General features: G+C 41.7%; 3 protein-coding genes across 3 annotated transcripts; 1 reads left to right on the top strand and 2 right to left on the bottom strand.

Moving 5' to 3' along the window:
• Positions 1–4,879: 4,879 nt before the first annotated feature.
• BDB00DRAFT_759896 (uncharacterized protein) lies at positions 4,880–5,245 on the top strand (the record flags this gene model as incomplete). The annotated part of the gene is made up of 2 exons (XM_053119168.1): positions 4,880–4,958; positions 5,046–5,245. The coding sequence occupies 2 exons, from the start codon at positions 4,880–4,882 to the stop codon at positions 5,243–5,245; spliced, it is 279 nt and encodes a 92-aa protein (XP_052981864.1).
• A 203-nt stretch (positions 5,246–5,448) lies between these two features.
• BDB00DRAFT_882323 (Six-hairpin glycosidase-like protein) lies at positions 5,449–7,710 on the bottom strand (the record flags this gene model as incomplete). Its single annotated transcript, XM_053128142.1, has 5 exons — positions 5,449–5,612; positions 5,696–6,745; positions 6,837–6,943; positions 7,098–7,456; positions 7,531–7,710. The coding sequence occupies 5 exons, from the start codon at positions 7,708–7,710 to the stop codon at positions 5,449–5,451; spliced, it is 1,860 nt and encodes a 619-aa protein (XP_052981863.1).
• A 951-nt stretch (positions 7,711–8,661) lies between these two features.
• BDB00DRAFT_812585 (S-adenosyl-L-methionine-dependent methyltransferase) lies at positions 8,662–10,610 on the bottom strand. Its single transcript, XM_053122701.1, has 9 exons — positions 10,377–10,610; positions 10,181–10,292; positions 10,017–10,055; positions 9,722–9,917; positions 9,544–9,611; positions 9,266–9,413; positions 9,103–9,155; positions 8,964–9,019; positions 8,662–8,909 (listed from the first exon to the last, which is right to left on the bottom strand). Exons 1-9 carry the CDS (start codon positions 10,587–10,589, stop codon positions 8,823–8,825), a joined length of 972 nt encoding a protein of 323 aa, XP_052981862.1. The 5' UTR covers positions 10,590–10,610; the 3' UTR covers positions 8,662–8,822.
• Positions 10,611–14,093: the final 3,483 nt, after the last annotated feature.

Here is a 14,093-nt window from a genome sequence, read left to right as displayed (position 1 = left end):
TAACTGTAAAATCGCCACCCGTGAAATCACCGTTTACAGCCAAGGGTCCGTTGATAAGTTGTGGTGTTTGTGTATCGTAGTCGCCAAATACTACGCCGTTAAAATATCGAACCTGAGGCATCATAACATCTTATGAGCTTAGCGCTTTTCTTTCTCGCTGTGCCTTTGTCCGTAATATACAAACCGTTTGAGTAACGTTGTCACGCCCGTCCCAGGAGCATTGATCCAATGCTTTATATAGACGTTGATTTACTGGGCTAGAACTGACGCCAGCTGGAGGAGGGATGCCGGCGTACGGAATAGCGACACCAGCAGTAAGGTATTCAGTGTACGTCGTGTCTATAATCACCATTTCCGTCACGACCGGAACTTCAGGTGAGGTTGTGGGTGCTTGTACCGGCTCCGTATAATAATGAAACTTGATGTGATCGTCATCATGGCCATGATCATACTCTTTGGCATACTCATTCTTGTTGTTGTTCCTGTTCTTGCCGCTGCCATATGAATTTTTCCAATGCTTCCATGAGGAACCAGCATCAACTACTGCTACCAAAGCGAAGCTGCATAGTAGAATGAAGAAAGTAATTGAAGTTGTTGAAAGTGCTGTAAATGAATTTTGTAACATCTAGCAGCAGTATGAACGATAATTATTACAAAGATTTGAAAAAGGGAATGCATGATACACTTTGAATAGCGTATTTTATAATGATTTATTCGGAGCAATGATACAAGCAGCTTCTGCAGAGTAAAAGACTCAAATTCCGCGTCTCGGGAACTTGTTACTAGGCAATAAAGTACAGTTACATTCTAGAAGCTCCTTTCCCCAAATTGTTATTCCCCCTTTCTCATACGGCTTTTTACAAATGTGACAACAGTAACACCTTAAAACGTTTATTATTGCAATGCTACTGGGCCTGTAATGATCATTAAAAAAGCACACGGTCTTTAAAAAATAAGCGACAGTACCAATATGAAATTTGAGCAGTTCACATTAAGATTGGCAACGCCACTGGCATGTGCACATAGCATGAAAACAGTGTCAGCTACAGAATATTCTACTATGTGAAGACACTACTACGCATATACAAACAGGACAGATCTAAACATCAATAACTTGACGGGATAACTTGGTATAATCTTAAGCAGTGATGGTACATTCCATATTCAATCTATCTATGAGTATTACTAGTATACGTGTATCAGTATCAGTAAAGTTGAGAGACACTAGCATGAGAGATTGGTGGCAAGACCCAACAAGTTGGATGATGTAATTTCCCTAATGAGCTTATATACTGGGCCTTTTATACTGCAAAGAAATCAAGGCAAACATCATTTAGTTTGGGTTGGCGATCTGGTTCGTGTATATGTGAATATGAGGATGGTCTGTTTGCTTTGCGATACGGTTTTTTATTTTGCCACCAGCAATTTGCAGTCATTGTTGGTATAGTCGTGATGGTAAACCAGCTGTATTGTTTTTGAGAGCACACATGCGAATGCACAGCCTATGGTTTTCTCGACGACTCAAGCACAAAAGGCTCATTTGCAACTACATAACTGCTCCAGAGAAAGCACCAACAAGTACTAAGCGCAATGGCAGTAGGAAGATATAAAAAAAGATCGCGTTTATTACAATCGTCACTCGATCTGCCCAATAGTTACAATTACATTATTTAAGAAAGTACAATAAGAAACCAAGTTTATTTGATGTTGCTTGACAAGTCGACCGACTTTTATGAATCCTTCGTTCCCCAAGGGAGGTTGCCCTCCCTTGTTCCCCGCAAGCCTCAGTTCCCGGCAGAACCTACACCTCTCCCTTTCTTGTCCACAAGCCTCAGTTCTCGACAGAACCTACTCCTCCACAGTTCCTACAAATAAAAGAAATATGATAGCACAAAGGTCTGTCAGCGGCGAACATATACGTACCCACAAGGGAGGTTGCCCTCCCTTGTTTTCCGCAAGCCTCAGTTCCCGTCGGAACCTACACCTCTCCCTTTCTTGTCCACAAGCCTCAGTTCCCGACAGAACCTACTCCTCCACAGTTCCTACAAATAAAAGAAATATGATAGCACAAAGGTCTGTCAGCGGCGAACATATACGTACCCACAAGGGAGGTTGCCCTCCCTTGTTTTCCGCAAGCCTCAGTTCCCGACAGAACCTACTCCTCCACAGTTCCTACAAATAAAAGAAATAGCACAAAGGTCTGTCAGCGGCGAACATATACGTACCTCTTTGCACACACTCTCGCTTTCAGTTTTTGAGGAAGATAAAAAACCAAGATGAAACAAAGAACTTTGCAAATGTACAAAAGATGAGCAAGAGCCAGTCGTGCACGACTAGCTCCCTTCAACTATGCACACCCACAGGGACACTCGAGCGGGATGAAAAAAAAAAGAAAGGTAAAAAGTGATAATGAAAGAAACACTGCAAATGTACAAAGATGAATATGAAGACTAAAGAAAAGAATAAAGGGCAAAACGCGCAGTCGATTCTTTTTTTTTATGAGCCCGATAAACAAAATGACGGAGCTTAGAAATTTTGTTGTCACTACTGCCCTAAGGAGCCAGTGAACTGCAGCAATGTGAAGAAGTGCCTTGATGATAATTATCGTTGTAGTCTGACGACTGTCATGCTAGTGTCTTTTTCTTATGGTGCGTATATGTTTGTTTCACTATGCGGCTCCGCTTGCCGTGCTCCGCTCTGATCCAACAATTGTCGGCGACGGGTCTGTGCGCTTTAATGGAACAAAGAACCGGCGATATAAAAAGAGTATTTTTTTTTTCATTTTACCGTTGGACAAACTGTGTGTTAAGCTGAAGCACCACAGCAGCATTATGCTTGTATGGATCGTACAGTTTACGTGCATAGAGCGCTCGTTATTCCTAATGATACCTCAACGGATGCAGCCTGCGGTCGACAATTTATTGAGTAAAAGATCCTTTAATCAATATCCGGTAGAACTGGATATCCTGGAAATCAAAAACTAATAAGGTACCGGCGAGTGTGAAGATGCTGAGAAGCATTTGTACAACAGCAGCCAATTTATGAGGTGAACGGATTGCTGATGTTACTGCTGGCCCAGCTACAGGCGCGATTATTCTTGTGTGTGCCCTTGTCAAAAACGACGATCGCGTCAAGTCAGTACCCGAGCGCACGAGGTTGAACAGAGTCGAACAGAAGACGGCAGCAGAGGACGACCTCAAAGCTGTGGGCGTGTGATACGCAACGCCATTCACAGTAACCATAGACTTCAAAGCACAGTATTTTGGTATCGCTCATGACAGGTACAGCTGTGGGTCGCTCGTTGTCACGTTTATGCAGTATGGAGAGCCAGCAGGATTATTTGCGTGGTGGTTCTCAATCAGGCATGTTTGAGTGATCGCTACAATAAGAATGGCCTGTGGATCCCAACATTTGAAGATCAACAGTACTATGCAACCTGGCTTTTGGACCTTCTTCTCCGACGCATGCCATTGCGGATAACCATGACAACATTAGAGTTCAGGCAGGACAACAGGAGCAATATGATCCATATCGACCCAATCCACATGCTAGCTGGTTGTCTCAAGCATCCGCCATCGATCCTTTCGGTACAGCAGCTGCATACAATTACGCTACACAACTACATCAAGCTTCTGCAGCAACCTCATCAGTCGAACGCCCTCCTACTACTGTCATCCGCAAATCCACCTATAACAATCTCCATGCACCCATCTTCCATGTCAGTGCTCCGCCAGAAGTCGATACGGTACCATAGCGTCATTTCAGCCTTACGTGTACCACCTATTCAAGAGGATGCTTGGTCTTTGGAGGACCATGCTGCCATGTCCAGTGACGATAGCCCTGTCGCCACTACTAAAGGAGAAAACAACAATAATAATGATACCTCGCCAACAATGCAGCAACAGCATCATCCATAACGTGTCCATCGCAATAACAAGAGCCAAATTTAATTTCATAGACAAAGTTTTTCAATGCAATGCTACAATTTGCCTTGTTGTGTTTGTATTGCATTCCAGCCCTCTCGTGTATGCATAATTACACAGGTAATACACGTTCAATAGCTCCCACTTCAACTACCCAGAAATGTCTTTTGATGCTATTGCCTATGTATTTCAACCATCGACCAGCACCGCTATTGACTGTCTTTGTAAGAGTCTTCACTCTCTTTCAATACGTATCCAGGGTTATCACTTGTCACTTGCGGTGATTATGTGCAAGTATAATCTGAAATGGTCGTACTTGGGTACACAGATCTAGTGTACAGCACGCTTAAACGCTTGGATGGCCGTTTCAATTCCAGACCAGGATTTGGCCCAAGTGTAAATTCGCTGCCAAGCGACTTTGACTTTAATCTAGTCTACGACATTAAATATATCACTTTTTCGGATACCCTGTTAATGGGTGCAAGCTATTCTTGTGTCGTGCAGTAAGCTCTCACCAGTGTAAACGAGCTATTCTGCCTTCTCTGTCAATCAACCATCTTTTCCACAAAAGATTACAAAGAAGAGAGCAAAAGAGCGATAATGTATAGAACATTTTACTAGAGGATACGCTTCGGATTTCAGAGATGTTCGCCTCGAGATCAATCGTAAAATATGAGCCAAAGCTCACTTTATTTCAAACCCCAATCAAGTCAACTCTTTAATATACTCCCTTGGAGAGTTTGATATTAACGGGGAGCCATATCTCAAATTTCTAATGTTGCTTCTAAAAACAGACAACATTAATATCGCGATTCCTAAGCAGAGCGATATCAATTTGAGCACGTGACATTAAATTTTGCTGCCAAGTGACATTGAACTTTTTATTAGGCCTGCGACATATAAGTTTTTTTTCCCTCTTTATTCCCATTCGATCTAGCATTTACGTCTGTTGCACCATGGTACAAGGATCATTAAAAAAGACTGGTGGCGGTCAAAAGAAACAGCCCAGAAAAGCCAAACAAATGAAGAAAGGAGGTGTGTGTTTGTTTTTACTTTATATTCCATTTCAACAGTTATGAAAATCAACGATCTTTTATACTGAAATCTACTGCACTTTTTAAGCTCGAACGATCGCACCCAAAAAGACAGCACTCGTCACTCAAAAGACCCTCGAAAAGAAGCTGTCAGCCAAAATCAACAACAACATTGAACGTGAAATGTCCATGAAAGCTAATGCCGTTGGCAAACTTACGGTTATGAAGAAGCTGGCAGAGACCTCGATCGCTGAAGCAAAGAAAAACAGCAAGAAGGGCAAGAAATAATCCCTGGACTCGACAACACACAACAACACAGCAGCAAACCATCTCCCTTTTTTCTAATATTGACAAACGAAGATTGCCGTTCCCATATCTCATCTTTTTGTACCATATCATATCATCATCGCTATCCTCCTCTTTTTGCTACTTTTTAATACATGCCTTTCTTTATATTTAATTTTATGTGCACTTGAAATGCTACAAGCCTTCTATGATGCCAAAGTTGAGGTCGGTGGATGTTGTCCTGCCGCTTCTTCTTTTGCTACGGGATACGTAAATGTAGAGGTGCAATTGGGTGCCGTAAAATCTGGAAAGGTATTAAAGATCCATAAGGCAACACCGTTCGTCCATCCAAATCCAACTTGTACAGTATCTATATTAAGAGTTGATGATGTTCAGCCTAGATCGCTCGGGCTAAAACGTTTACACGCACAAAATTTATGGATATGAACTCACATTCACCACCTGAACCAGCAAGCCCCATGTTTCGCACATCAAACTTTTCAAACATGTGTCCATTATCGTCCGTATTCGCTGAAACCCGGTCCAGCAATCCAGGCAATGATCCACCAGTCTTGTACCACGAGCAAAATGCCGAGGCTGCGTTGCGTTCAGCCAAGGTCCGAGCCAATCGAACAAACTGTCCTGTGTGATGATCACTGCCAATCCATGCATCCGCATTCAAGATGGCACGCATGGTAATATACTGCAAAGGTGGCCAACCATTTGGCCAATCCCATTGAAGGGTTGTATTATACGTCGATGTAGTCAATATGCCTTGACTCGCTTGCAGTGCTTCAATGACATGATCAAATGCACGGGGCAAAGCAGCCTTGGCTCGTGCCGGTAAACTGCCTAACCAGAACGGAACCATCCCAGCCGGCGTGAACTCTACGTTTTGTTGTTGACTCGTCATATTATAGTCATAGAACGCATTTTCGCTGGCGTTCCATAAATATGTATCCATGGCTTCTAAGCGTCGTTCGGCTTGACGCTGGTAGTATTGTTGTTTTTGAGGTGCAGCATGGTGCCATTCTGATAACGTGATTTCCATGTTCCAAAGCATTGCGTTTAGGTCGATGGGGATGATGTTGTGTGCGTTGAGATGGCGTAGGATGCTCAATGGGTCGTTGTTTTCAATGCTTTTGGTCTTGGTCCATCGCGAAGAATAGTCCCATCCGGACTCGGCTCCGGATGCCAAGTTACTGTACACTTTGGTGCGCTCGGTTTCATTTAATGGTTTGTCTGATAAGTAGACGGCGTCGTGATCTTCAACATACGATTCGGGTCGTGGAGCCGTGCTATGTACATAGTATCGGTTGAGTACATGGTCCTTGTCGAGTTGTACTGTCGTATTGGTAAGCCAAAAGTTGTATTCCTTGTCGAGTACAGGTAGTGCCTTTTGCAAGAACGCCTTATCGCCTGTTTTCTCATAGTATATTTTGATCATTTCTGTCAATAACGGTGGCTGTGATCGGTTCAAGTAGTAGATCCGTGCACCATTGGCTGTTTATTTTTTGAGTAAACAAGGTCAACACTCTGACTTGGCCTATCCTCAAGTAAACGAGAACAAAGAAATCTCTGGGTATATACTTGCGCATGAAACCATAGGTATCCACAAAGTCCAGCAAGTTCTCGATCATGCCCTTGGCCAGTTCGTCCAAACCGCTCAATAATAACCCTCGAATCACAAAATACGTGTCCCTAAATGACGACATATTCTTTCAACATCTTCATAATGTTTTCTCACTTTCTCTTGCACTCTTTTTTTTCCTACCACTACTACTACTACTACTACTACTACTAACCATCAATCACCACCACACCGAGAATCAATTGAGTTCGGGCTCACACATACCAATAATAGAATTCACGAAATCTTCCGCCTGGAATAACAAAGGGTCGTTTTACAGGCAGTGTACTAGACACACATCCGTCACATAATTTGGACGTATCGAATTGAAAAGTAAGATTAAGCCACGCGTCATTGAGCACTGAAAGCCATCCACGGTAGATGGGGTCTTGTACAGTTTCTAACCAGCTTGGTTCTGGTGTAGAGTTGTCATACTCCTGGACATCAGAATGATATCGAACCAATTCGGCGCCGGGCTGAGCAAAATTTTGGATCACGAACGATGCAATCGCTCCACGCGACGCTTCTTCTCCGCCAATCGCTTCAAATGCATCAAGAACTTCGTTTACAGGCTTTTTTGTGGGCTATGACAAATATATACGCCTATATAAGTTGATACTAGAATAGAATTATTTCACTTTCTTCCGTTTTATCTTACCATATCAACGAATGTTTTTGAGTCTGGAAATAGTCGAGCGAGCTGCACTGTACGTAGTAACGGGCCTTCGCAATAGATCGGCGAGTTGCAGGTGTTGGTGCTGCTGCTGCTGCTATTGGTTGCGCCATGTGCTATGAGTGTTGTGCTAGTAGCTGCGATGGCACCAGCAGCAATGCACATCCATAGATAACCATGATACATATGTACCGGAGATATGTTTTTAAGTAGAAAAGGGGATTTGAAAAATAATCAACAAGAGGTAGTATAGTAATAGATAAGATCAAATGTGGGGGGGAGGGGTTTATCGAATATAAATAAGTTGGGAGATAAGCAACGTACGTAAAGAAGAAACAGTGATTACAATTGATAAGAGAAAATGCTGAACAAACAGTAGATGTAAATGTGGTAAAAGGTATGTTTCTCCTTTCTTTATATTGCGACGTCTCGTAGTCGTGTAAGTGTGTGTGTGTGGAAGAAAGGTAGATTTAAGTGTTTCTTTCAATACTATCCGAGACCAATGATACTGGTTTGAAGCTGGTTTGACGAAAATGATAAAACAAACAAAAAACCAGCAGATGGAAGGAAATAGGAAGGAGAGAGAGAGAGAGAAAGAAAGAGCAAAAAGGGGACGGCGGGATGTTTTCGAACCGTTCGTAGTTTTTCTTCAATCTTACGCCCATTGACGGCTGCATGAGACACCTTCTATGTCACTTGTATCGAGATCCACATATCCTCTCTTGAACTTTTTCTCTTTCATTGATCAACGACTGTATCTGCTAAACCTGTGGGCGTAATTGGGGCAGCAGAAGTCTCTCAATTCTCCCTGGAATTGCAGACATATGCATACATTGAGAGCGAGAACGAAGTTTGCATTTTGGTATTCGGTCATTGCTCGCTTTTTTGGAAAAATATAAATGTATAAATTCGTGCAGCATTTATGCAGCGACGACAGCAAAGCTACCCTGTGAACGGATGGCCACACCCCCCTCATTTTTGTGTCAGTTTGACGATATGGCTCACTATCCAAGAAGCAACATAATAGAACAAAAATTTTCCGATCCTTCTTAATTAAAGAGAGAAATGTTCCAGACTTTGAAGAGAGCCCTCATTGTTCTCTTTTTTTTTTTTTTTGCTTCGGGTCACAATAGGCAAATAGACTAAGTGTATCAGTTCTTTTTTATCTATTGGAGGTGTTTGTGTATATTTATTATATAATGATAATATGGAACTTTTCTTTTGGGGGAGTTGGAGAGGAAAGTAATGTACAAAGAGGACCGGGAAGATGGGAAAAACTAATCCTCCAAAACGTCCTTGAGTGATTGTGTTGCAGAACCGCGTTTCTTGGGCAACGGTTGCGTTGGTGATGGCTTCCAGCCAATCTACAGACAGAGATCTTATCAGATTTTGTGTGTGGAAAAGTAACCCTAACTTACCATGTATATGATCTGGAAAGTAGCAGGCACCGTTCCGTCTGGATTGCCATGTAATTCTATAACGAGCAGTCGATTTACACAGAGTTAATTTCGTAAATGATAACAATAGCCGCTTTTTCTTTTCTCTTTCCTATTTTACCTTTATAGATTGAGGCAGCTGCCATTAAAGTATCCCGCTTTATGATAGGTCGTCTATATATTCAATATGGAAAGAAAAAATACACGATGAGCGATCATACTTCACTTCACATATTCTAACTTCCAACCAACACAAAATATCTCCCATATCTTTTTCTGTTTACCTGCTTAAAACGGCATTGTTTTCACCCATGGCCTTCAAATCTTCCATCAGTTCGAACATAGATGGATAATCCACAACAATTTCATCCACATCGACTGTAGTAAGTGTGAATCCAGCACGCGAAAGTAGACGTGCAATATCGCTTGAATCTAGATAGTATAGTCATTATTCAGTATACACAGCGGATATATAGTTGCGTATCATATTTTGATATGATTGTTATAACAATGCAACGTCAAATGTGGTTATCTGTGTCTGGGTCAAGTCCTTGAAACGAACCTGTCATTGGGGATACGTGAGGTGAGACACCGCTTTCTCGTTCGAGTTCAGCCAGCTGTAACGAGGTTCTGAAAGAAAAGGACGTAGATAATCTATTTAGCTTCCACTTTCTGATACTGCTACTACTAGTACTACTGCTACTAAACCGTCGAACAGTGGGGGGGGAACATATACGTACCGCAATTCAAACAATGTATCGCCTCCAAAAAGTGCACCCACAAATACGCCGTCGGGTATTAAGGCTTTGCGGACCTGGATCAGTGCGCCTGGTAGATCATTCACCCAATGCATCGACAAACTGCTCACTACCGCTTCTAAAGAATCCTCTTCAAAAGGCAAATGCTCTTCATCGACAACGCGTCTCTCTACCTCCACTATATTGCAAGCAAGTCTTGTTCTTTAGCATTCCAAACTGCTATCTTTGTCATCCCATCCAAAGTATAATACACACGAACGAAATGATGGGTTTTTACCTGGAGCATAATTATCAGCGTCGCGACGTAGTGCTTGCTCTAATTTGTAGAAAAAAAATATACACATCTAGGATTCAGCCTAAACCTAGCTTACTCTCGTTCAGCATTTTCCCTCTCTCTAAAAATTTATAAGCTTCACAATCTTTTTTACACAAGATCCTTACCTGACATATCACACATGATCAACTTGCCCATCATTTCGTTGTCGACGTGTTTAACAATATGTCCGCAACCCGATCCAAGATCCACAACTGTTTTGAAATCGCGTTTGATATCCTAATATGGTTTCGTTTTGTGGTATAAACGTTATTTTTTTTAAGCAGACAAGAGAGAGAGAGAGAGAGAATCGTTGCTTCTTACAGCTAATCGATCGGCTACACGAGCAGCGACTTCGTCTTTAAGATAATCAACAGTACGACTGGTTTCAACTTGCGAAGCTGCACGATCCTTTTGCATGAGTTTCACGTTACGGTTGAAAACTTGAAAATTGGCCGCGCCGGGTGCTGCTGTTGCATAGGATCGTCGTCGCCATGCTGGGCATCGATGCACAAGACGTGTTGTAGCAGCAAACATGGTAACAAAAGTTATTATAAGAAAAAGAGAGACAACCAGAAAAGTCCGGGGCAAGTTTGGTAAATAAAAACTCCGTTACTCTTTGCATTTATTTGTACTTACAAAAACCTCTTCCTCCCGCTACCATGATTTCATTTTTATATGTTCCATAGTTGCCGTGCCATGTTAACAACTAATTCAATCTCAAACGTACAAAGTATCATATGTTACCGATTGCTCAAACACAATTAGGAACACCAGGGTTGGTACTGTACTCTTAGGGGCCAAACTGATATTGGCATCAGCGTACCTGTATTTATACAGCAACCATTATTTGGAACTTTGGTCAACTTAAGCACGTATGTACATTTCACTCAGTACTACCGGTCACTTCAGTTATTGAATGCACAAACGAGAATACAATGGCTAGCGAAAGTGCAATCATTACAAACAACGCCTTATGTTCGGGTAAGAAGTTTCTAACTCACTTCATTGGTTATATAGAGTCCATTCGTTGCTTACTCCTGCTACTTTCATATTATTGGCATGTATTATTGGGGATGGCTTGAGAGCTGGTTTCGCTGTTGACTTTTTTCCGGCTTCAACACTGTCGAATATGGTCAAAAGTATGCCATGGTTAACATTTGAAATAAGTGGAAGGTATCCGCGTTTATTAGTATCACGTAGATAATGTACGATCATTAGTATCACTGAACTTCTTCACTAATGCTATTAAGGTAGCTTTTATATGAACAGACAGTATGTCCCATGCCCCATGGATAATTCTCTCCCGTTGATACGCCGCTCACTATTGCGACCAGAGCAATGCGGTCTGTTTGTCAGCGCTACTAAGTAATCAGTAGAGAGTGACACTCGAACTGCTCGAGTAGTGCTGTTAATTCAGCTTACGGAATCATCTCCTGCCAAATCTCTACTACAAAGCTTCGACTACGCGGTGCTTGCGTTTGGCTCGCCCGACATTCCAGAACTGTAAACTGAGGATTAAGTGATATTATTGCTACATCAAAAGATACAGAACTGACTCGTAACCTAATCAACTCGCATAGACTCGTGGGAGCTCTGAAAAAAGGAAGTAGAGGTGATGCGCTTGATTTGCGTTGGGTATCTAAACTGTACAGTAACGTAGTTTTGTATCAACTACCATTAGAAACCTTAACTTGAAACTTCATGAATATCTAATTGTTGCTTGCTAGACAACGTTGAAGATCCGAAACAGTTTAATTTCTGCTATGATCAGCACGAGATATGCTCGAAGGAGAATTTTAGCTACTTTTTTAACAGATTTGCATAGTAACGACTACTAAACGTTGCATTGAGTTAATGTAAACTGCCCTCTTTTATTTGGACATTTCGAAATTAATAAAAAGCACTATCAGTCTTCGCACGATAATTGATGTAAATGTATATATGTTACTGTTGTGTGTATATCTACAATAGCTTTCAACGGCGCCAAACTTGCCAAGTTTTTAGAAGCGAATTGTTTTGTGCTGCTAATGATGAGTCAAAATAATAATGTGCTTAACTTTTATCTATTACATTTCAAGTAAAAGCCATTTCAGTTTACCCCTTCCCTTCTTTTGTTTTTCAATGATCGCTGGCGGTACTACTATATCAAACTGCACCAATATCCGTATCCGGCAAGCCAGTATTTTAAAAGACATCCAGAAATGAGTTGACGTCCATATAATTTTTTTGTGAGCGTCCAAGTCTCGAGTATATAAATATATTACATGGAGCTATACTACTGAGATTCTTCATGCAATCTAACGAAGCCACTTTAAAATTTTTGATTTGCTTGACGCTACTTTGATATCAACACTAGCGAAAGTATCAAATGTAGGGGATGATGATAAGGGAAACCCGATCGGATATATACGTTTACAGTAGTTTGATCCAAAGATGATAGTAGTGTGGACACACTCAGTCGATTACCAACTCTACCACAAGCTCGGTGCAACGGCGTTTAGTTGCAAGTTAGTGCAGGTTAGGATTTCTTGATATTGTAGAAGCAATGAAGATCCAGCTATAGTTGATACTTCGATGCTCCAATTGGTTAATCAGTATTCCACTTTTTACGAGAGCATCATTAATGGTGGCTGGGAGAGAAAACCCCCTTCAGTCACCAAACTTTGAGCGACAAACAAGACATACCAGCTCACCTCCAGAGCGATAGTTGGCTTTATGTGATAATAAATATTAAGCTGTAGGGATAGCTTTTGCTATTGTTAGAGGTGTGTGTAATATCCCAACTCATTTGTACGTTAAACCTCTCTGGTTTCTTTTTTTCATTTCCTCCCACATCATAATACTAATAATAATGACAATGAGGAGTCTGTTCGCTATATTGTCAATAATTTCGAAGTAGTGCGAGGAGATAAGAGCAGCGGCAACAACAACAACAGCAAGGAGCTGCATCATAATGGGTTGGCGGTCATGCTGACGGTGTTGAGAATTTATGACTACGGCAGAGCTATTGTTGATGATGCATTACGAATCAAACTGTAATATATTATACAATATGAATTACCGAGATTATCACGCATCTCTAAAAAGGTGTTAAACACCCATTAATCCGAAAAAATATAAAAAGAGCAATGTTCTTCAGCAGTGACGGAGCAGTATCACTGCCCACCATCGCCAGCATCATTAACAGCAGCAGCCGCAATAGAACAACAATAGCAATATAATGATGCAGCGCTGATTGCCATCATGTCTGAAAAGTCACACCAGACAGCTTTGATCGTCCGAACGTTTTCCGAAGGAAGTAGCAGACTCGCGTGTTCCATCTGCTTTAAGGAACCTATCGATCGAGGATCGGGAAAACGCCAGCTTCAATGCAGACATAAATATCACTCAGAATGTATTGGTAGGTAAATATACAATCAAACTCCAATGCATCTTGTCACAATCTTCGCCACCGTAACCATACATGGTTCCTTCCATTGTACCTGGTGTTGAACGTGAACATTCTTTTTCATTGTTGCTAGAAGAGCTCGTTGTAAGCTTCCTCGTCGTCAATAGTCATAATAACGGTAGTAGTAGTCATATCGAGTTTCGTGTTTCTTCTGTTAGTGAACGTGTCGACGAGGATGATGGTGGTGGTGGCTCGTTTGGTATTGGTGCATTGCTATTTCTTGACAACATTGCCTGTTGCTGCTGTTGCGATGCATAAACGCCAAGAGCATGCGCGCTGTTTTCGCGCTCAAGTTTGGCTCTGTTGAGTACATGTCTTCTCTTTGGTCGCGAAATTTTCGAGTTAGTTGACTCCCAATCTAGTTAAGTCATGTGGACGAGATGATCTCTAATAAGTTGACTTAGCCGCGTGCGCGCTTTCGCGTTTCTACCTAAAAGAGTGCGTCAAATGCCAAACCTAACGGATTCTGTATAACTCAGTTTGGGTTGTTCCCCAAACTCGGGTCTCTTCTAAAACCGCCTCACGTCACGTTAGTAGAAGTTTGGGCATTGTGAAAATGTTGGTCATTGAAAGTTTCGTATAATCATATA

This window comes from Zychaea mexicana (assembly GCF_025766255.1).
Source record: "Zychaea mexicana strain RSA 1403 chromosome Unknown BDB00scaffold_19, whole genome shotgun sequence".
NCBI classification, from domain to species: Eukaryota; Fungi; Mucoromycota; class Mucoromycetes; order Mucorales; family Lichtheimiaceae; genus Zychaea; species Zychaea mexicana.
This window is presented reverse-complemented; position numbering and strand designations above follow the sequence as displayed.

Coding starts and splice junctions, on each gene's coding strand:
- BDB00DRAFT_812585 (XM_053122701.1), bottom strand. CDS start 10,589: ATGTTTGCTGCTACAACACGTCTTGTGCATCGATGCCCAGCATGGCGA. Junction 9,918..10,016: donor CGCTGATAATTATGCTCCAG/GTAAAAACCCAT, acceptor CTTGCAATATAG/TGGAGGTAGAGAGACGCGTT. Junction 8,910..8,963: donor CTTTCCAGATCATATACATG/GTAAGTTAGGGT, acceptor CTCTGTCTGTAG/ATTGGCTGGAAGCCATCACC.